Source organism: Oreochromis niloticus, linkage group LG4, assembly GCF_001858045.2.
Source record: "Oreochromis niloticus isolate F11D_XX linkage group LG4, O_niloticus_UMD_NMBU, whole genome shotgun sequence".
NCBI classification, from domain to species: domain Eukaryota; kingdom Metazoa; phylum Chordata; class Actinopteri; order Cichliformes; family Cichlidae; genus Oreochromis; species Oreochromis niloticus.
This window is the reverse complement of record NC_031969.2, coordinates 1,639,737-1,661,361: the sequence shown is the minus strand read 5'-3', so window position 1 is coordinate 1,661,361 and position 21,625 is coordinate 1,639,737. Positions and strand designations below refer to the sequence as shown.

Below are 21,625 nucleotides of genomic sequence, written 5' to 3'. Positions count from 1 at the left end.
ATGTGAGTGGTTGCAGCTAGTGAGCTGCGTTTGGTGATTGTTTATTCCTGCCAGTGTTTTGTGACTAAACTCTTTTTTGACTTACTTTTCAGTTTACTGACCAGCGCTTGTGTTTTGTTTGTTTCCTTAAATGGTGATAGCGGCTTGTCCGTCTCTTTTAGTTGAGCTACTTTAATAAAACTCTTTAATTTAACCATTTTGCCTCTGTCTCCTTTTTCTGACCCGGACACATTTTGTTACTTCCCCTGCATCACCTGGACCCTTTTAGGGGAATGTAACAAGTGAGGGCTCATCCGGGATCCGAAAAGGGGGTTTGAAATTAGTGGTGTTTGGTTTTTTCTGCTTTTACGTAATGGTTGTGTTGCCTTTTGAGAAGAATAGAAATACACCTTCCCAGTTAAGTTGAGTGTCCAGGTGAGCTTTTTAAGTTCTTCCTTCGGGCACTCCTTTGTTATTTTGCCTTTCTTATTTTCTGAGTAATCCTGGGAGGGGATTAGTTCCCCGTTGGGGGTAGGCAATTCAGGGCTCCGGTCGCTGAAGCTTTGCCTTTCAAGTTGCCTCGAGCCCAGCACACTCCAGAAGATAGGTAGGTAAAGTTTGTTGTGCTTAGGAACTGGGTAAGTTGTATTTGGTAGTGTGTACAGCAGCAAGAGGTAAGTTGGTCAGTTAAAGTAAGTTGTGTAGTTCTCCATTAATTGGTTAATTGTTAGGTAGTCTCTGAGTGAGTTGGCAGAGGGGTGTGGTGGTGTCTTAATTAGGGTGTTTGCTAAGCCTTCTGCCGCCCCCAAAATGGATGTTACAGCTATCAGTGCACAGGTGTCTAGAGGCTCGTTTCTGAGTAATAACATCCACTTGGTTCTAGTTTTCTGTGAGTCCAGTGTTCATCGCTTCTTCATTGCATTTGAACGCATAGCGACTGCACTGCAATGGCCTCAAGACATGTGGTGCGTGATGTTGCTGTGTAAGTTGACAGGTAAGGCTCAGGAGGTTTGTTCTGGTTTACCTATGGAAGACTGCTTGGTTTATGAAAAGCTTAAAAGTGGTGTCCTCAAAGCCTTTGAACTTGTCCCTGAAGCCTATAGGCAGCATTTTCGAGGTTTGGAGTTGGCACAGGGTCAGTCCTACCTTGACTTGACAAAAGCAAAGCTCTTTGATAGGTGGTGTTCTGCAATCTAGGTTAACGATGTGGGGTTGTTACGTGAGCTTGTGCTGGTGGAGGAATTTAAGAATGCAGTGCCTGAGTCTATTGCTTGTTGTTTAAGTGAACAGAGGGTTTCCACTTTACAGCAAGCTGCCACCTTGGCAGATGAGTTTAAGCTAACTCATAAGACAAATGCTGTAGGACATGATATCCCCCTGCGCCATAGTAAATCTTTGAGCTATGAGTGGGCTGGCTAACAAGGCTAATGCAGTTGTGGTTTTAAGATCTAGGCCCAAACTGTGTTTCTTCTGCCATAAGCCTGGCCATGTGGTTGCTAATTGTGTGAAACTGGCACTTAAGCGGAAAGCGCATCCAAAGGGAAGAAGGCCTGATTTGAAAACGGTCAGTCGTGGTTCCCAATCTGACAAGGTTGTCAGGCCCAGCAAAAGACCACACTTGGGGCATAGTTGCTTAAGGGGCTCCTGTGGTCAGTGTAAGAGGTCAACTAACCCTGAGCTGCCGCTGGGTGACCATTTCTCAGGTCCTCAAAACCTGCAAGGGGACGGATTGGGTATAACACCACCACTCAGACCTGCACCCCTGGCTAACAAACATGCCTGTACCCGTGACCTGAGGAATCGTCTGAAAAGCGTTTCAGTAAGGCCCACTAGCTGCCTGCTGGGTTCTCCATATGTGATGGCTAAAAAAAAGCCCTGGCTATCAGATGGGAGACTGTTTCAAGGGTCTTGGGCCACACTCAGTCAGTATTGTGAACCCATTGAGATGGGGTTGACAGCTTCCGCAGGAAATGCCTAGCCGTTGTTATGGGGTTTGGTAGGTGGAAAGCCTACAATTTTGGTGGTGCAATGGTTATGGACTTGATTAATTGTTTTGGTTATTGCAATAGGTAAAACCATTTGGCAAACCACAGGTTTGTATTTATGGGAGGGAGTGTTACGGCCCTAGCAGGGCCTCCTACTGAAGTTGCCTGTGTGGGCGTGTCCTGCCAGCTCTCCTGCCTTAGGTGCCACCTGTTTCTTTTGTACGGCTGACTCACATCAGCAACTAAAGGTATTTAAGCCCGGAGAAACGTGAGCTCTGGGCCAGAGTGCCATGTGAGTGGTTGCAGCTAGTGAGCTGTGTTTGCAGCTAGTGAGCTGCATTTTGTGATTGTTTATTCCTGACAGTGTTTGGTGACTAAACTCTTTTTTTTTTTTTTTTTAAACTAACTTTTCAGTTTATTGACCAACGCTTGAGTTTTGTTTGTTTCCTTAAATGGTGATAGCGGCTTGTCCGTCTCTTTTAGTTGAGCTACTTTAATAAAACTCTTTAATTTAACCATTTTGCCTCTGTCTCCTTTTTCTGACCCAGAGACATTTTGTTACTTCCCCTTCATCGCCTGGACCCTTTTAGGGGAACGTAACAAAAGCCGCTGGTCAAATAATGGATTAAACACAGTGTTGTTTTCAGCAAAAAACACTATAATTGTTTTATCTGAACTGGCCACTAAATCAGATTAAAACTCTAAGAAATCAGACAGTGAGTGTGAGTAAGGGCCAGGTGGACGATAGGTAACAAGAAAAAAACAAAGCTTTTTGGTTTCTCGGGTTAGGGTGAAGTAAAACTGTCTGGATCTTTGCTTGATTAAAAAGCTGGTGTGAAAAACTGCTTCCACTCCTCTGCAGCCGCTGCTTCAAGGCAGACAAAAATCAATATGTTGATCAGTAATTAAATCATTCACTAAGAGAGAGACCTAATGTTTCATAATCCACATTTAATCATTTTACCCTTGGTTGCAGCTGATGATGCTACATTGTTCTTTCTTTATATATTTTTATGCTATGATGTTTTGTTTATCTTGGACGGGTTTTGGGTCGATGAGAGTAGAGAAGCTTCTGAGAGGCGTGTAAAACTGAAACTCTGCTTCTTGCTCTCAGCTCTACGGGGTTTTTCAAGAACGTTTCCCAATCTTCTATAAAGCCCACTTTGGCACCACTCAGGCAATTAGCAATTTAAAAAATAACGCGCAGCTATATATTCCTGGTCTGAATGGGAGAGGGCCAGGGAAAGCTACAGCATCTGACATTATTTTGGCAAGATACACAACAATGCAACATTTTACTAAATCTATATTTATTTTTAGCCAGCTGTTTTAGGGTACCACAAGCATCACCTGCTCTGGCCCTTGGAAGATAACCAGCAATGCTTGATGCAGTCTTCAGCTTAATGTTTACCAGAACAGAGTCACCAACCAATCTGCAGGAGGGACAGATGAAGAAGACATGCTGCTTGTGATCTGGCTAACATTTGTATAACCATGTGGTAGCAACTGCCTTAAGCAGATAGCTGTAGCTAAGGAGTTACAACAAGTGTTCTACCGATTGGAAAATTGATCCCTGGCTGCCCCAGTGTCCAGTCTCCATGCCCAAGTGTCTTTGGGCAAGATGTGTTCACTGAAGTATGATTGTGTGTGAATGTTAGACATAAAGCACTTACGTGTAGAAAATAGCTTTTGGGTGAATGAGTGAGTGTGGCACATTGTGTAAAGTGCTTTGAGCACAATATAAGCACTTTGAGTACTCCGGGAGAGTAGAAAAGCGCTATATAAGAATCAGTCCATTTACCATTTATAAGCCAGTGTTCATCAGTGACTCTGTCACAAAAGAGCGCCCTACTGCCAATACAGGCAAAATGTAAACAAAAGAAACAATGACAAAGATGTCCTCTGCTTAGCACATCAATACTCACCGCGATATATTATCTGAAACCCCAACAGTGATTTGAAGTGTTTCACCTGCATTGGATTTGGATTTTGCTAGCGTGTTCATTTTTACTAATTACCAATTTTTTAAAATTACTTTTAGATTGTTGGCAATATGCATGTATGCTCACGTTCATCAGTTTTGGTTTTGCTGTTTTTTTTCTCTAACCCTTAGACGTAAAAAGCCAGTGGGGTATTATTACTGGGGTTATTATTACCCAAGTCAATAGGATAACTTGAGCACAAGGCGACGGAGGATTATTGAAAATTCAGAGGTCACATTTTCTGAAAATCGTGTGAATACGATACCGAGAAGGAAGCCATCCAGGATTTATACGACAGGTGTATCTGCTGAGAGATAGCAATGTCACACAAAAATGTTGTTCTCAGGTCAACAACCACTTGTCAGGAGCCAGACATGTGTCTGTTGTAATGAATAAATAATAAGATCAATTAAATTCTCTTCTTCTTTTCTTCTCTGCAGATTGTATATGAGGTGGTCACAGACAGCTGGCTCACATATGTCGAGGGCGTCTGCGTCATCTGGTTCACCATTGAAGTAATGGCACGCGTCATCTTCTGTCCTGACAAGGCAGAGTTCTTCCGCAGTGCCCTGAACATAATAGACTTTGTGGCAATTGTGCCCTTTTACCTGGAGGTGGCGCTGAGTGGCCTATCCTCCAAAACAGCCAAAGACGTTCTGAGCTTCCTGCGTGTTGTACGCTTTGTCCGTATCCTACGTATATTCAAGCTGACCCGCCACTTTGTTGGTTTACGTGTGCTGGGCCACACTCTGCGCGCCAGCACCAATGAATTCCTGCTGCTCATAATCTTCCTGGCACTAGGTGTCCTCATCTTTGCTACCATGATCTACTATGCTGAACGTATTGGTGCTGACCCAGATGATCCAACAGCTGCAGCCCACACCAACTTTAAGAACATCCCCATCGGCTTCTGGTGGGCTGTGGTGACCATGACCACGCTGGGATATGGGGATATGTATCCTGAAACATGGTCAGGAATGCTCGTGGGTGCCCTCTGCGCCTTGGCTGGGGTGCTGACAATTGCCATGCCAGTGCCTGTCATCGTCAATAACTTTGGCATGTACTACTCCCTGGCCATGGCTAAGCAGAAACTCCCCAAGAAGAGGAACAAGCACATCCCGAGGGCGCCACAGCCAGGCAGCCCAAACTATTGTAAGCCAGATGCCCTGGCAATGGCGACAGCATCTCCTCACAGGTTGATGGGAAATGTGCTCGGGCCTGGCATGGTGGGATCTGGCAGCATGATGGGTACTGGAGACTGCCCATTAGCACAGGAGGAGATCATTGAGATCAACAGGGCAGGTGAGTAATTGGACAGAGGTGAGCCAAGTCTCTTATGGAGTTTGAAGGGATGTGAGGGGGAAAGTCTTCTTTAGGTGAAGCTGCTTTAAAGATGATACATTCTTCCAAATAAAGACGGAATTATTATCCCCCTATGAAAGATTAAGTGTTTTTAAACAGAGCAAGCTTGTTTAAGGTGTTTTTTTAACATAGTTTTATTTTAGGTGCTTACATTGAACAAAATCACTTGACAAAAAACAAACTACCAGGGTCAACATTATTATTGATAGTAATAATCAGTTGTGAATATCAGCCTGTTGTTGTTACTCTTCTTTGGCAAATCTTCCAAGCTCCTTCAGATTTGATGGTCCTGGGGGACGTTAGTCTTTGGTTCAGTAACATTCACGTTTGTCTTCTGTACTTATTCATCAGGAGCGATGTGTGACAAAGTGATGACCGAGGCACAGTTTTACAGCCTACCTCTTGAGGTTTTCTTTTAAAATTATGTCCTTCTCTCTTCATGATTCCTTCCACCTTAATGAGATTCCCAGTTCCACAGTCACTGAGCCATCTCCAGGGCATAATATTCCAAAATACTCCCACTGCCATGTTTCACTGTGGGGTCAATGTGTTGCACACTCTTATTTCTCCAAACGTAAGCAGCACTTAGATGAGCTCTAGTTTCATCTCATCTGATTACAAGATTACAATTCCCAGCTTCCAACTTCTGTCGGGCTTGTTCTGTACAATATGAGGGTTAGGGTAATCCCCTAACCCTTTTAATTTGTGCAAATTGGAAGATAACCCTCAGTTTTTGAGCATTTTGAGCACGACAAACCTATCGCACATCATTACACATCAGTGTGCTGTCAATAAAACGGACAGTTTGATGTGGCTAATAATATTGACCCTGGTGAAAAAGGTTAGAGTTAGGAATTTTCAGCTATTAGGAAATTCTTAAATCTCAAAGGGCAAGTTTGAATCTGGGCCGTTTCTCACAGACTGATTCTCATTAGTATTGGTAATCTGCAGGTGGCACTAATTTTTATTATTGTACGATCTACTGTACAATATAAAGCGCCTTGAGGCGACTGTTGTTGTGATTTGGCGCTGTATAAATAAATTGAACTGAAATTGAATTGAACTAATAAATTGCATAGTGTAACTAGAAAGCGAAAATATCAGAAGAAATTTTAAGTGTGCCTATGCCGCTGCTAATCAGTGTAGTTTGCCATTCATACGGCTACAGACAGCAAAACTCAGAAGAGCAGCCATTCTCCACCATGAATTATGGTAAAAACAAACACCGCTCGCGCCTCACAGATGACAGCTTACAGTTTGGGGTAAAGATGAGGTGACTTCGTACAGCCCCGATTTGCAGACGCTGTGCACACAGGTTCATGAGCAGAAGTCCCACTGTATCACGGCAGACCCCGACAATGTTTGCATGAACACGCTTTGAACCATTACATTATGGACCACTTTTCACACATGGTTGGTGTACCCACACAGCCAGCTGTAGCTTTTCAACTCACAGCCCGATACACACCCAAAAAACAGCCGAGAGAGCACAGACTACGCCCGAGAGGCGTGATTGCAGGTGCCGCTCAGGTGGGTCCACCTCCCCTGCAGCGGCACTGCAGACCACGCCCCGCCACACACATCAAACACGTAAAATAAATATTTATGCACTTTTGCATTCACTTTTTGTTTTTTGTTATTTTTACACAGTGTTCTGAATGATTAACAATGGTCTACAGCCAATCTTGTGTATTATTATACAAACTTTGGTTGTAAGATGCAGATAACTATTTAATAAAAAGCTAAATATTTTATATGAGAGTAAGAAAGAAAAGTATATCTTTGTGTCCCCTTTCCCTGTTAATGCCTTACCTGGCCCCCTGGCAAAAGCTTTGCTAGATCCGCCCCTGCACAGTTACCAGCTTTCAGCTACACAAAAACAGGAGCTTGGTGTTTATTTGTCTCTTAGAAACAGTTCATAACTTCCCTTCAACTCATTCATGTCACCTAAAGGGTAAACCTGTTTCTCCATCACCAGTTCAGCTCTGATGATTCTGTAAGGACATCTCCTGGTTTGGACCAGCCGCTTCTACAGCTGTGGCTCCAGCAAACATCAGCTGATACTAGAAATTAAAATCAAATGAATTCGAACAACAGCTGATCAAGCTTAAACGTGCTGCTGTGTTTAGCGCGATAAACAAGAGCGAAAAGCCGATCGTTGATCAGTTTCATGATTGAAGTTGCAACAGGCCAGAGAATGACAGGGGAGGCTTCATAAAGGCAGAATAAATCGTAATATTTTCTCTGAATGTGGGATCTGACCCAAATAGAGTGCAGTTCATAACTTCTTACCTGAAATTCAGTTCAACTCACGCTCCTGCCTGTTAGCAACCACCGGTCGATCGGCGGTCGCCTCGCCGCCTTGTATGTCTCGTTCGCGGCATGTCCTTTCTGTCACACACTGCTGCCCTCTGTTGTAGCTCCACCACCAAACAACTCAGTTATTTTTTCCACATCGACCAGCATCATCGGCCCACATAAACGAAAAATAAGTCCAGCTAAAACACAGACTGTTGGCGAGCGATCGGGTGGTGAAACATTTCAGCCGCCTCACTGTAAGACAAGTCCGGGTGCTTTTTCACGAAGGGTCGCTAGCGGCGCTAGCTAGCTAGCTACACTAGCGGCGCTAGCTAGCTAGCCGGCTACCAAGACATGGGATGTCTTGATAAAACGAGCAGATATTTTAAGTTTACACACCTACATTCTCGCCTGAAAATATCTTAAAAGTTGATTTTGTGACCTAGAAACACGAATAAAAGACGTTTAAAACGAAGAGGTGTCCGCCATTGTTTAACTCGGCAGAGGGGTGCTATGAATTATGGGATATGGCGTTTTCTAACAAGCATACAGATTTTCAGCCGTACTACTCCCGGTATACCACTAGAGAGAGCCAACACACCACAAATAAAGTCTGTTTCTATGGAAATTGGCCTAAATTTGCACTAAAATCTAAATATTTCAAGAACTATAAAAGTCATAAACACCAAAAGTGTATACCATACTAGTCCAGCTCCAGCCGCACAAAATGATCTAACATATGTAACCCCTTTTGTCAAAACTGTTTGGCAGAGAAGCGCGGGAAAATTTTCACTAAAATATTAATATTTAAAAAACTATAATAGTCATAAACACCAAAAGTCATAGCACACCATTCCTGATCCAGCAGCACAAAATGAGGTAACATATATGAAGCTTGTCTCAAAACTGCGGGGCGAGATTCGCTGCAAAATTTCAGGCGGAAACTGAAGAATAACTAGAAAAAGTTTGCATTTCCTGCGAAAATGCTGTGTGGATGCCTTAACGCTGAAGCTGTCTGCTGAAAAGCTGAAAAAGATGAAAACTTGCAAGAAGTTGTATGGTGGTGAAAAAAAACCCATTGCCCTGAGCAGGATTCAAACCTGGCCCTCCTCGTCTCAAAGCAGCTACTTATCTCACTGAGCTAAACTCACTCTGACCAAGAAGAGGTGGAGAGACGGACAACTCTGCTGAAATTAGCAGAAGCTGCTGAGAATTGTGTTGATAAGAGGAGAAAAGCCTGAAAATTTTGCAGAAAAGAGGTGAATCAGCAGAATTTCTGCTGAAAAGAGGTAAAGAAGCAGAACGTTGCGCTGAAAAGAGATGAATCAGCAGAATTTCTGCTCAAAAGAGTTTTTCCTGAAAACAGCTGAGATTTGTGCTAATAAGAGGTGAAAAAGCTGAAAATTTTGCAGAAGAGGTGAATAAGCAGAATTTGGGCTGAAAAGAGGTGAAAATTCTGCTGAAAAGAGTTCTGCAGAACTCTTTTCAGGAGAAATTCTGCTGAAAAGAGGTTTTTGCTGAAAACAGCAGAAAAAGCTGGGATTTGTGCTGAAAAGGGGTGAAAAAGCTGAAATTGAGTTAAAAAAGTTTAACTGTTAAGTGAAAGAAATGTTGCCATAAGCGGGATTTGAACCCCGGCCTCCCAGTCTGAGAACGGATGCTCATCTCACTGAGCTAAAACACAGGTCATCCCGGCAAGGAAAATCAGTGAGGCCACTGATAATATGGCAGAAATGGGCAAAAAATATTGCAAAAAAAATTCAATATCTCAAAAACTATAGAAATTATGAGCACCAAAAGTCATAGCAAACATTAGCAGAAAGAGCAGAATTTTTTAAAGTTTGAACTGAGAAAATCGGCTGAAAACTGAGGGAGTAGTTAAGCAGCAAAAAACGTACGGAATCCCCAAGAATAATAAAGAATAAAGAGAAACAGGAACTCAATAGTGTGTAAGCCCTTTGAGGGCATCCACACAATAAAGGGAAACAGGAACTCAATAGTGTGTAAGCCCTTTTAGGGCATCCACATAACTAGAAAAATTTGCATTTCCTGCGAAAATGCTGTGTGGATGCCTTAACGCTGAAGCTGTCTGCTGAAAAGCTGAAAAAGATGAAAAGTTGCAAAAAGTTGTATGGTGGTGAAAAAAAAATGTCACCCTGAGCAGGATTTGAACCTGGCCCTCCTGGTCTCAAGACAGCCACTCATCTCACTGAGCCAAACTCATTCTGACAAATAATAGGTGGAGAGACTGACAATTTTGCTGAAATGAGCAGAAGCTGCTGAGAATTGTGCTGATAAGAGGTGAAAAGGCTTAAAATTTTGCAGAAAAGAGGTGAATCAGCAGAATTTCTGCTGAAAAGAGGTAAAGAAGCAAAAAGTTGCGCTGAAAAGAGATGAATCAGCAGAATTTCTGCTCAAAAGAGTTTTTTTCTGACAAAAGCTGAGATTTGTGCTGATAAGAGGTGAAAAGGCTGAGAATTTTGCAGAAGAAGTGAATAAGCAGAATTTGGGCTGAAAAGACGTGAAAATTCTGAATATTCTGCTGAAAAGAGTTGAATGAGCAGAATTTCTGCAGAAAAGATGGAAAGAAGCAGAACATTGCGCTGACAAGAGGTGAATGAGCAGAATTTCTGCTGAAGAGACTTTTTTTTCTGAAAACAGCAGAAAAAAATGAAAATTTTGCTGAAATGGGGGGGGAAAAGCTGAAATTTGTGTTGAAAAGAGTTAAATAAGTTGAATTGGTAACTGAAAGAAATGTTGCCATAAGCGGGATTTGAACCCGGGCCTCCCAGTCTGAGAACGGCTGCTTATCTCACTGAGCTAAAACACAGCTCAGCCCGGCAAGGAAAATCAGTGAGGCCACTGATAATATGGCAGAAATGGGCAAAAAATATTGCATAAAAAATTCAATATCTCAAAAAGTATAGAAGTTATGAGCACCAAAAGTCATAGCTGGCATTAGCAGAAAGAGCAGAATTTTTTAAAGTTTGAATGGAGAAAATCGGCTGAAGACTGAGGGAGTAGTTAATCGGCAAAAAACGTACGTAAGCAACTAGAGGAATAATAAAGAATAAAGAGAAACAGGAACTCAATAGTGTGGAAGCCCTTTAGGGCATCCACACAATAATAAAGAATAAAGAGAAACAGGAACTCAATAGTGTGGAAGCCCTTTAGGGCATCCACACAATAAAGAGAAACAGGAACTCAATAGTGTGGAAGCCCTTTGAGGGCATCCACACAACTAGAAAAAGTTTGCATTTCCTGCGAAAATGCTGTGTGGATGCCGGAACGCTGAAGCTGTCTGCTGAAAATGACTGAAAAAGATGAAAAGCTGCAAAAATTGTATGGCAGTAAAGAAACTGAAAAATTATGCTGAAAACAAGTGGAAAAACAGAAACTTTTGCTGAAAAGGCAAAGATTCTGCTTCAAAGGGGTACAGAAGTTCAAATTTGTACTGAAAAGAGGTGAAAGGGTTTCCTCTGAAATTAGCAGAAGATACTGAGATTTGTATTGATAAGAGGTGAAAGGCTGAAAATTCTGCTTAAAATAGGTGAATCAGCAGAATTTCTACTGAAAAGAGGTACAGAAGTAGAACGTTGCACTGAAACAGGTGAATCAGCAGAATGTCTGCTAAAAAAGAGATTTCTGTTGAAAACACCTGAAAAAGCTGGGATTTGTGCTGAAAAGGGGTGAAAACACTCACAATTCTGCTGAAACGGGGTGAAGAAGAGGTGTTGGGCTGTTGAGAAGAGTTAAATAAGTTGAACTGATATGTTCGGGTACAAATACTATGATTTGGCAATAATACTGGGTTTTAGCACAACTCCTGAGATTTGATTGAAATACTATGATTTAGAAGAAATATTATGACTTTGTACAAATACAATGTTTTGGCACAAATACTATGATTTACCAGAAGTACAATGTTTCTGCAAAAATACTATGATTTTGCAGAAATACTATGCCTTAGTAGTAATACTATAACATCACTGATATATGACGATTTTGCAGACATTCTGGTTTTACACAAATACTCTAATGTGGCAGTATACTATGTTTTAGCACAAATACTACGATTTGCTATAAATACTATGATTTGGCACATATACTATATTCAGCACATATACTATAACAAAACAGAAAGTCTACAACTTAGTAGTAATACTATAACATAATAGATATATTATGATTTTGCAGACAGTCTATGTTATTGCACAACTAGCACAATATGGCAGAAATACTATGATTTGGCACAAGTACTATGATTTAGTACAAATACTCTTATTGGCAGAAATACTATGCCTTAGTAGTAATACTATAACATAACAGATATACTGTGATTTTGCAGACACAGTATGTTTTAGCACAAATACTACGATTTTGCTCAAATACTATGAAATTGCAGTAATACTATGATTTTGAAGGAATACTATGATTTGCTATAAATACTATGCCTTAGTAGTAATACTATAACATATCAGATATACTGTGATTTTGCAGACATAGTATGTTTTTTCACAAATACTACGATTTCGCTCAAATACTATGAAATTGCAGTAATACTATGATTTTGAAGGAATACTATGATTTGGTAGAAATACTATGCCTTAGTAGTAATACTATAACATATCAGATATACTGTGATTTTACACAAATATTACAATGTGGCAGTATACTATGTTGAGGCACAAATACTATGATTTGCCATAAATACTATGATTTGGCACATATACTATATTCAGCAGATATACTATAACAAAACAGAAAGTCTACGACATAGTAGTAATACTATTACATAACAGATATACTGTGATTTTGCAGACATAGTATGTTTTTTCACAAATACTACGATTTCGCTCAAATACTATGAAATTGCAGTAATACTATGATTTTGAAGAAATACTATGATTTGGTAGAAATACTATACCTTAGTAGTAATACTATAACATATCAGATATACTGTGATTTTGCAGACATTCTATGTATTTGCACAATTACTACAACTGGGCAGAAATACTATGTTGAGGCACAAATACTATGATTTGCTATAAATAGTATGATTTGGCACATATACTATATTCAGCAGATATACTATAACATAACAGAAATTCTACGACTTAGTAGTTATACTATAACATAACAGAATTTTTAATTGGGCACAAATACCATGATTTGGCAAAAATACGATGATATGGCAGAAATACTATGATTGGGTACAAATACTATGATTTGGCAGAAATACTATGATTTAGCAGAAATACTATTTTTTAACATAACTAATATCTTTTGACAGAAATTTCTGCTAAAAGGTACTATTTCTGCTCTTTAGCAGAAATACTGTAATTTGGCATAAATACTATGATTCGGGATAAATACTATGATTTGGCAGATATACTGTAATCAGCACATATACTATAACATAACAGAAATGTTATGTTTTGGCAAAAAAACATGATTTGGCAAAAATACTATGATTTAGCAGAAATACTATGATTGAGCAGAAGTACTAAGATGTAGTAGAAGTACTTTCATTTAACAGAAATAGTATTATGGAGGAGTAATACTTTCTGCAATCAGAGGTACTGCTTCTGTCTGCTTCATCAGGCTGTGTACTTGTATGTATTTCTGCCATGGAGCGTTAACAGGAATCTGAGGTCCATATTAGAAAAGCTGCTAAAATCATAAAACTTTGCAGAATTGTAATAAATTAGCAATATAAATTACAGGTCTGTGATAGTGTATCAATTTGCAGTGAAAACAAAACAAAACATGTGGACCAAGGTGTGATTGAACCCACGACCTTTGAGCTGCAGACCCGTGTCATTACCAATTGCGCCACCTGGAAAGGGGGCAGTTGGCTGGAAAAAAGATTGATGAGCAGTCAGAAATACATCACGGTAAGAGGCGAAAGACGCCGTTTTTTGGAGTTACAAAACGTTGTGTAACTCAAAAACTAGGTGGGATAGAAGTAATTCTTTTACTGGGTGAATCAGCGGACTTTGGTGTACTTTGACTGCGATTTCCATATCTCTTTGTACCTCCGTTGCGGAGATATGACGAGAGACGAAACGGCTTCATTTTCAGAGTTTGAAAACTGACAGGAGGACACATGAATCGGCACAAGCCTCTTGTCTTAACTTTGCTTTGTTAAAATTATTTATGATTTATGATTTGGCAGAAACACTGGGACTTGGTATAAATACTATGATTGACATGAAATACTTTGACTTAGCAGAAATTCTATGAAGAGGTGAATAAGAAGAATTTCTGCTGAAAAGAGGTGAAAATTCTGAATATTCTGCTGAAAAGAGTTGAATGAGCAGAATTTCTGCAGAAAAGATGGAAAGAAGCAGAACATTGCGCTGAAAAGAGGTGAATGAGCAGAATTTCTGCTGAAGAGACTTTTTTTTCTGAAAACAGCAGAAAAAAATAAAAATTTTGCTGAAAAGGGGTGGAAAAGCTGAAATTTGTGTTGAAAAGAGTTAAAAAAAAAGTTTAACTGTGAACTGAATAAATTGTTGCCATAAGTGGGATTTGAACCCGGGCCTCCCAGTCTTAGAACGGCTGCTCATCTCACTGAGCTAAAACACACCTCAGCCCGGCGAGCAGAAATAAGTGACCACATTGATAATGTGTTCCATTCATTTCAATGGGCAAAAATATTGCAAAAATATTCAATATCTCAAAAAGTATAGAAGTTATGAGCACCAAAAGTCATAGCAGTCGTTAGCAGAAAGAGCAGTATTTTTTAGAGTTTGAACGGTGAAAATCGGCTGAAAACTGAGGGAGTAGTTAATCGGCAAAGAACGGAGCAACTAGAAGAATAACTAGAAAAATTTGCATTTCCTGCGAAAATGGTGTGTGGATGCCTTAACGCTGAAGCTGTCTGCTGAAAAGCTGAAAAAGCTGAAAAGTAGCAAAAAAGTTGTATGGTGGTGAGGAAACTGAAAATTCTGCTGAAAACAAGTGAAGAAGGAGAGATTTTTGCTTAAAAGTGGTGAAAAGCAAAAAATTCTACTGCAAAGGGGTAAAGACGGCGAAATTTTGCTAAAAAAAAGTGGTGAAAAAAAAAACAAACAATGTGGACCTGAGCAGGATTCGAACCCGGCCCTCTTGGTCTCAAGATAGCCACTCATCTCACTGAGCCAAACTCATTGTCCCAACGAAGAGGGGGAGAGACTGACAATTTTGCTGAAATGAGCAGAAGCTGCTGAGAATTGTGCTAATAAGAGGTGAAAAGGCTGAAAATTTTGCAGAAAAGAGGTGAATCAGCAGAATTTCTGCAGAAAAGAGGCAGAACAACCTGGTTCTGCTCAAATTCACCAATCAGAGGTACTGCTTCTGTCTGCTTCATCAGGCTGTGTACTTGTATGTATTTCTGCCATGGAGCGTTAACAAGAATCTGAGGTCCATATTTTATAGCACACATTAGCAGAAATAGCAGAATTTTTTAAAGTTTGAACTGAGAAAATCGGCTGAAAACTGAGGGAGTAGTTAAGCGGCAAAAAACGTACGGAATCCCCAAGAATAATAAAGAATAAACAGAAACAGGAACTCAATAGTGTGGAAGCCCTTTGAGGGCATCCACACAATAAAGAGAAACAGGAAAACAATAGTGTGGAAGCCCTTTTAGGGCATCCACACAATTTGCATTTCCTGCGAAAATGCTGTGTGGATGCCTTAACGCTGAAGTTGCCTGCTGAAAAAGCTGAAAAAGTTGAAAACTTGCAAAAAGTTATATGGCGGTGAAGAAACTGAAAATTCTGCTGAAAACAGGTGAAGAAGTAGAATTTTTTTGCTGAAAAGTGGCGAAAAGCCAAAAATTCTACTGAAAGGGGTAAAGACAGAGAAATTGTTGCTGAAAAGTGGTGAAAAAAAAAATGTTGCCATGAGCAGGATTCGAACCTGGCCCTCCAAGTCTCAAGGCGGCTACTCATCTCACTGAGCCAAAGGGACTCTCAATGAGCCAAGCTCATTCTCACAAAGAAGAGGTGGAGAGACGGACAATTCTGCTGAAATGAGCAGAAGCTGCTGAGAATTGTGCTGATAAGAGGAGAAAAGGCTGAAAATTTTGCAGAAAAGAGGTGAATCAGCAGAATTTCTGGTGAAAAGAGGTTTTTGCTGAAAACAGCTGAGATTTGTGCTGATAAGAGGTGAAAAGGCTGAAAATTTTGCAGAAGAGGTGAATAAGCAGAATTTGGGCTGAAAAGAGGTGAAAATTGTGCTCAAAAGAGGTCAATGAGCAGAATTTCTGCTGAAAAGAGTTTTTTTTCTGAAAACAGCAGAAAAAAATGAAAATTTTGCTGAAAGGGGGCAAAGATGCTGAAATTTGTGTTGAAAAGAGTTAAAAAAGTTTAACCTTGAACTGAAAAAAATTGTTGCCATGAGCGGGATTTTAACGCCGGCCTCCCAGTCTGAGAAAGGCTGTTTATCTCATACAATTTGTGCTGAAATGTGTTGTAATGTATACATTACAACAAGAATACGGATTAAAGATTTAAGAAACTGGCAACAAATTCCTCCACTACAAACCAGTCTGATACCACTTCTTGCAGTGTCCACATTTACTAAGGCACTACCCAAAAGGCACCACAAGAGGGCACTCCAACACAAGAGATGACCTATGTACACTGATGCACTTAGTAACAGTCAACCTCCTACTTAGCCACTACGTAATACAGCGATATTACAGTGTACAAATTCACATAAATTTGCAGGGGGAACAAACAAAGCAGGAACAAGCCCAAAACAATCAAATAACTGGGCTGCCATAGCTATCGCTAACTAGCACATACACTAAATGTAACTAAAACCAATACACACAAGTAGCAGGGTAAACATCTTAAGCATGGAACATTAACTCACGTTTATGTGACACACACCATCCCCAACAAATACAGGATGGGCTATTTGCTCCCCTTCCCAGCAGCTCTCTCCTCAATCGTTAGCACAGGAACAAAGGAAGACCATCTAGCTCAGAAGTCCCATGAATCCCCTCACTGCTCAGAGGCTGCTGGGTAATGTAGCTCACACTAACACAGGCTTTTCTACAAGCACAAATACTATAACATAGCAGAAATACTGTGATTTTGTTGAAATACTATGCTTTGGGACAAATACTATGATTTGGCAGAAATACTATGTTTTAGGACATATACTATGATTTGGCTCAAATACTATTATATAGCAGCAGTACTATGTTTTGGTACAAATGCTGCGCTTAGGCACAAATATTATGATTTGACAGACACTATGATTTAGCAGAGATAATATGATTTGGCAGAAATACTAAACTTTGGCACAAATACTATAATTGAGTACAAGTACTTTAAGATAACAGAAATACTATGATTTAGCAGAAATACAATGTTTTTGCAGAAACACTGTAATTTCAGTCAAATACTATGAAATAGCAGTAATACTATGATTTGGCAGAAATACTACGTTTTAGTACAAATACTATGACAAAGCAGAAATACTATGACTTAAAAGTAATACTATCACAAAAGGGATTCCTCAAAATACTATGAAACTGCAGTAATTCTATGATTTGGCAGAAATACGGTACTTCATACAAATACAATGCTTTGGTACAAATACTATATTTTGGTTTGAATACTATGATTTGCAACAAATACTATTATTTGGCACGAGTAGTATGATTTAGTAAAAATACTACGAATTGGCAGAAATACTGTGACTTAGTAGTAATACCATAACATAACAGATATACTGTGATGTTGCAGACAGTCTGTTTTTGCACAAATACCACAATATGGCAGAAATACTATGTTTTAGCACAAATACTATGATTTGGTATAAATACTATGTTTTGGCCCATATACCTTATTCAGCAGATATCCTATAACATAACAGAAATTCTACGACTTAGTAGTAATACTATAACATAACAGAAATATTAATTGGGCACAAATACTATAATTTGGCACAAGTACCATGTTTTGGCAAAATCCCATAATTTGGCACAAATACTATGATATGGCAGAAATACTATGATTGGGTACAAATACTATGATTGGGCAGAAATACTATGTTTCAGTACAAATACTATGATTTAGCAGAAATACTATGTTTTAACATAAATACTATTTTTTGGCAGAAATTTCTGCTAAAAGGTACTATTTCTGCCTTTTGGCAGAAATACTGTAATTTGGCATAAATACTATGATTTGGGATAAATACTATGATTTGGCAGATATACTATATTCAGGAAATATACTATAACATAACACACATTCCTCCACTTAGTAGTAATCTCATAACATAAAATAAATATTATGGTTTTGCCCCAAAACCATGATTTGGCACAAACACCATGATTTTTCAAAAATGCTATGATTTAGCAGAAATACTATGATTGAGCAGAAGTACTAAGATGTAGTAGAAGTACTTTGATTTAGCACAAATACTATTATGGAGGAGTAATACTTTAACATGGGAGAAATATTGATACTCACACACACATACACAGAGAGCAAAGTGTACAGGGGCTGTTAAGAGTCTGGGCTTGGTATATCTAGGTCAGCTAAATTGGCTGCACCTGCTGTAATCAGCACTTACACACACCGACACAGAGAGAGCTATGGGTTTCCTTCAGTGTATTTCTCACATTAAGGATTCCCCTCGAACAAATGGCCATAATTTCCTAACCGTAGGAGCTAGAACGGTCATTCTGACACCGTTTTGTTCAGAAGAGATGGGGGAATCTGCAGTTCTTCATAATTCAGAGATAAAATATAAATTATTGAAGATATATGACTTGTAACACACTGTAACTGAGTAGAGGCAAAGCAAAACTGCCTTGACTTGCCCTCAAACAACGTTTTGTAACTCTAAATCTATATGGAGCATCAAAAACATTTTTTCACCGTAAGAAACAGCAGGCTTTGGTGAACAGTCATGGAAATTTTCAGGTCTCTGTTGAAATCCATCAAAAAGATATGACGAGAGAAAAAAGTGCCTCATTTCCAGAGTTTGAAATCTGAAGAGATCTGAGCAAGGCACGAATTTCCTACCCTCAAACAAATGTAACTCATCTCAAAACGGTAATAGGTGGGAAAAAAATTCTTGAATTGTGAGAATCAGCAGAGTCTGAAGGTATATTGGCACAAGCCTCATGTCTCAACTTTGTTTCATTAAGGAGATATGACGATTTAAAAATGAGAGTCATTAGAGAAATCCAGCGCTTATTTTAGACAAGCTCTCTATTGACTGTCTATGGAGAGTTTTAAGACTTTGTGTTGTTCTGAGGAGATTTGCAAAAAAATCTGTAACTCCCACAACAATGATAGTGACATTTACTGGAAGCCAGCAAAAATACCTACGTTTTGATGTGTAATTTGTGGGGGTTGAGTGGAAATTGAGCGAGTAGCAAGAAGTTGTTCAGACAAGTGGTGAAAATTCAGAAAGTTTCACTGTCCACTCTGAGTTAATTGCATAGCAACCATAGCAACGCATGTATTTTCTGAAAAATCACAATTTTGCAACTGAAAACTTAAAGAGGGATAAGATTAAAACAGTAGAAGATCAGAAAAGGCTGAATCAGACAGGAATAGCTCAATACTTTGAGAACATTTTAAAGTTTGAATGGAGTTTCTAGGTGAAAGTATGAGGATGTAGTTAAGTTTCAAAAACAAGCAAGTTTTAGCAGAATTGTGGAAGTTTTCCATTCATTTCAATGGGACAAATTAAAGGAAAAAAGTCTAATATTTTAAAAAGTATAACAGTAATAAACACCAAAAGTCATAGCAGTCATTAGCAGAAAGAGCAGAACAGTTTAGAGTTTGAACCGAGAAAATCGGCTGAAAACTGAGGGAGTAGTTAAACGGCGAAACGGAGCAACTAGAAGAATAAAGTATAAAGATAAAGAACTAGAAAAATTTGCATTTCCTGCGAAAATGCTGTGTGGATGCCTTAACGCTGAAGCTGTCTGCTGAAAAGCTGAAAAAGATGAAAAGTAGCAAAAAGTTGTATGGTGGTGAAGAAACTGAAAATTCTGCTGAAAACAAGTGAAGAAGGAGAGATTTTTGCTTAAAAGTGGTGAAAAGCCAAAAATTCTACTGAAAAGGGGTACAGATGGAGAAATTTTGCTAAAAAAGTGGTGAAAAAAACAACAACAACAATGCTGCCCTGAGCAGGATTCAAACCCAGCCCTCCAGGACTCAAGGCAGCTAGTCATCTCACTGAGCCAAACTCATTCTCTCAATGAAGAGGTGGAGAGACTGACAATTTTGCTGAAATGAGCAGAAGTTGCTGAGAATTGTGCTGATGAGAGGTGAAAACGCTGAAAATTTTGCAGAAAAGAGGTGAATCAGCAGAATTTCTGGTGAAAAGAGGCAAAGACGCAGAACGTTGTGCTGAAAAGAGGTGAATCAGCAGAATTTCTGCTGAAAACAGCAGAAAAAACTGAAAATTTTGCTGAAAAGGGGTGGAAAAGCTTAAATTTGTGTTGAAAAGAGTTACATAAGTTGAATTGGTAACTGAAAGAAATGTTGCCATAAGCGGGATTTGAACCCGGGCCTCCCAGTCTGAGAACGGCTGCTTATCTCACTGAGCTAAAACACAGCTCAGCCCGGCAAGGAAAATCAGTGACGCCACTGATAATATGGCAGAAATGGGCAAAAAATATTGCATAAAAAATTCAATATCTCAAAAAGTATAGAAGTTATGAGCACCAAAAGTCATAGCTGGCATTAGCAGAAAGAGCAGAATTTTTTAAAGTTTGAATGGAGAAAATCGGCTGAAAACTGAGGGAGTAGTTAATCGGCAAAAAACGTACGTAAGCAACTAGAGGAATAATAAAGAATAAAGAGAAACAGGAACTCAATAGTGTGGAAGCCCTTTAGGGCATCCACACAATAAAGAGAAACAGAAACTCAATAGTGTGGAAGCCCTTTAGGGCATCCACACAATAAAGAATAAAGAGAAACAGGAAAACAATAGTGTGGATGCCTTGAGGCATCCACACAATAAAGAGAAACAGGAACTCAATGGTGTGGAAGCCCTTTTAGGGCATCCACACAATAATAACTAGAAAAATTTGCATTTCCTGCGAAAATGCTGTGTGGATGCCTTAATGCTGAAGCTGTCTGGTCAAAAACTGAAAAAGATGAAAAGTTGCAAAAAGTTGGATGGTGGTGAAAAAAAAAAATTGCCCTGAGCAGGATTCGAACCTGGCCCTCCAGGTTTCAAGGCAGCCACTCATCTCACTGAGCTAAACTCACTCTGACAAAGAGGAGGTGGAGAGACGGACAATTCTGCTGAAATGAGCAGAAGCTGCTGAGAATTGTGTTGATAAGAGGAGAAAAGCCTGAAAATTTTGCAGAAAAGAGGTGAATAAGCAGAATTTCTGCTGAAAAGAGGTAAAGAAGCAGAAAGTTGCGCTGAAAAGACATGAATCAGCAGAATTTTTTGCTCAAAAGTGTTTTTTCCGAAAACAGCTGAGATTTGTGCTAATAAGAGGTGAAAAGGCTGAAAATTTTGCAGAAGAGGTGAATAAGCAGAATTTGGCCTTAAAAGAGGTGAAAATTCTGCTGAAGAGAGTTCAATCAGCAGAATTTCAGAGTTCTGCAGAACTCTTTTCAGAATTCTGCTGAAAAGAGGTTTTTGCTGAAAACTGCAGAAAAAGCTGGGATTTGTGCTGAAAAGTGGTGAAAAAACTGAAAATGTTGCTGAAAAGGGGTGAAAAAGCTGAAATTGAGTTAAAAAAGTTTAACTGTTAACTGAAAGAAATGTTGCCATAAGCGGGATTTGAACCCCGGCCTCCCAGTCTGAGAACGGATGCTCATCTCACTGAGCTAAAACACAGGTCATCAGAACAGAGGCTCATCCTTACATGTAATAACCTAACTGGAACTATATATGTAATCTACTGAATAAATGTTTTAATCAAAAACCTCTACTAAAAGCTTAATCCAAAGATAAAAGATACTACAGATTCATAACCTACTCAAAGTACTTGCACTCAGACTCTGCTTTCGGTTTCACTTTTGCAAAGCA

At 39.4% G+C, this 21,625-nt stretch overlaps 1 protein-coding gene across 17 annotated transcripts in view; it reads left to right on the top strand.

The window, feature by feature from the left end:
• LOC100705368 (potassium voltage-gated channel subfamily C member 1) overlaps positions 1-21,625 on the top strand; it is a 141,867-nt gene that overhangs the window by 68,805 nt on the left and 51,437 nt on the right. For all 17 annotated transcript variants that reach the window (XR_003219784.1, XR_003219786.1, XR_003219785.1 and 14 more), the window contains one exon: positions 4,387-5,248. Coding sequence is in view for 8 of the 17 variants with exons in the window: in XM_025906565.1 (XP_025762350.1) it covers positions 4,387-5,248 (862 nt within the window). In the remaining 9 variants the exon portion in view is untranslated. The remainder of the gene's footprint in view (positions 1-4,386; positions 5,249-21,625) is intronic.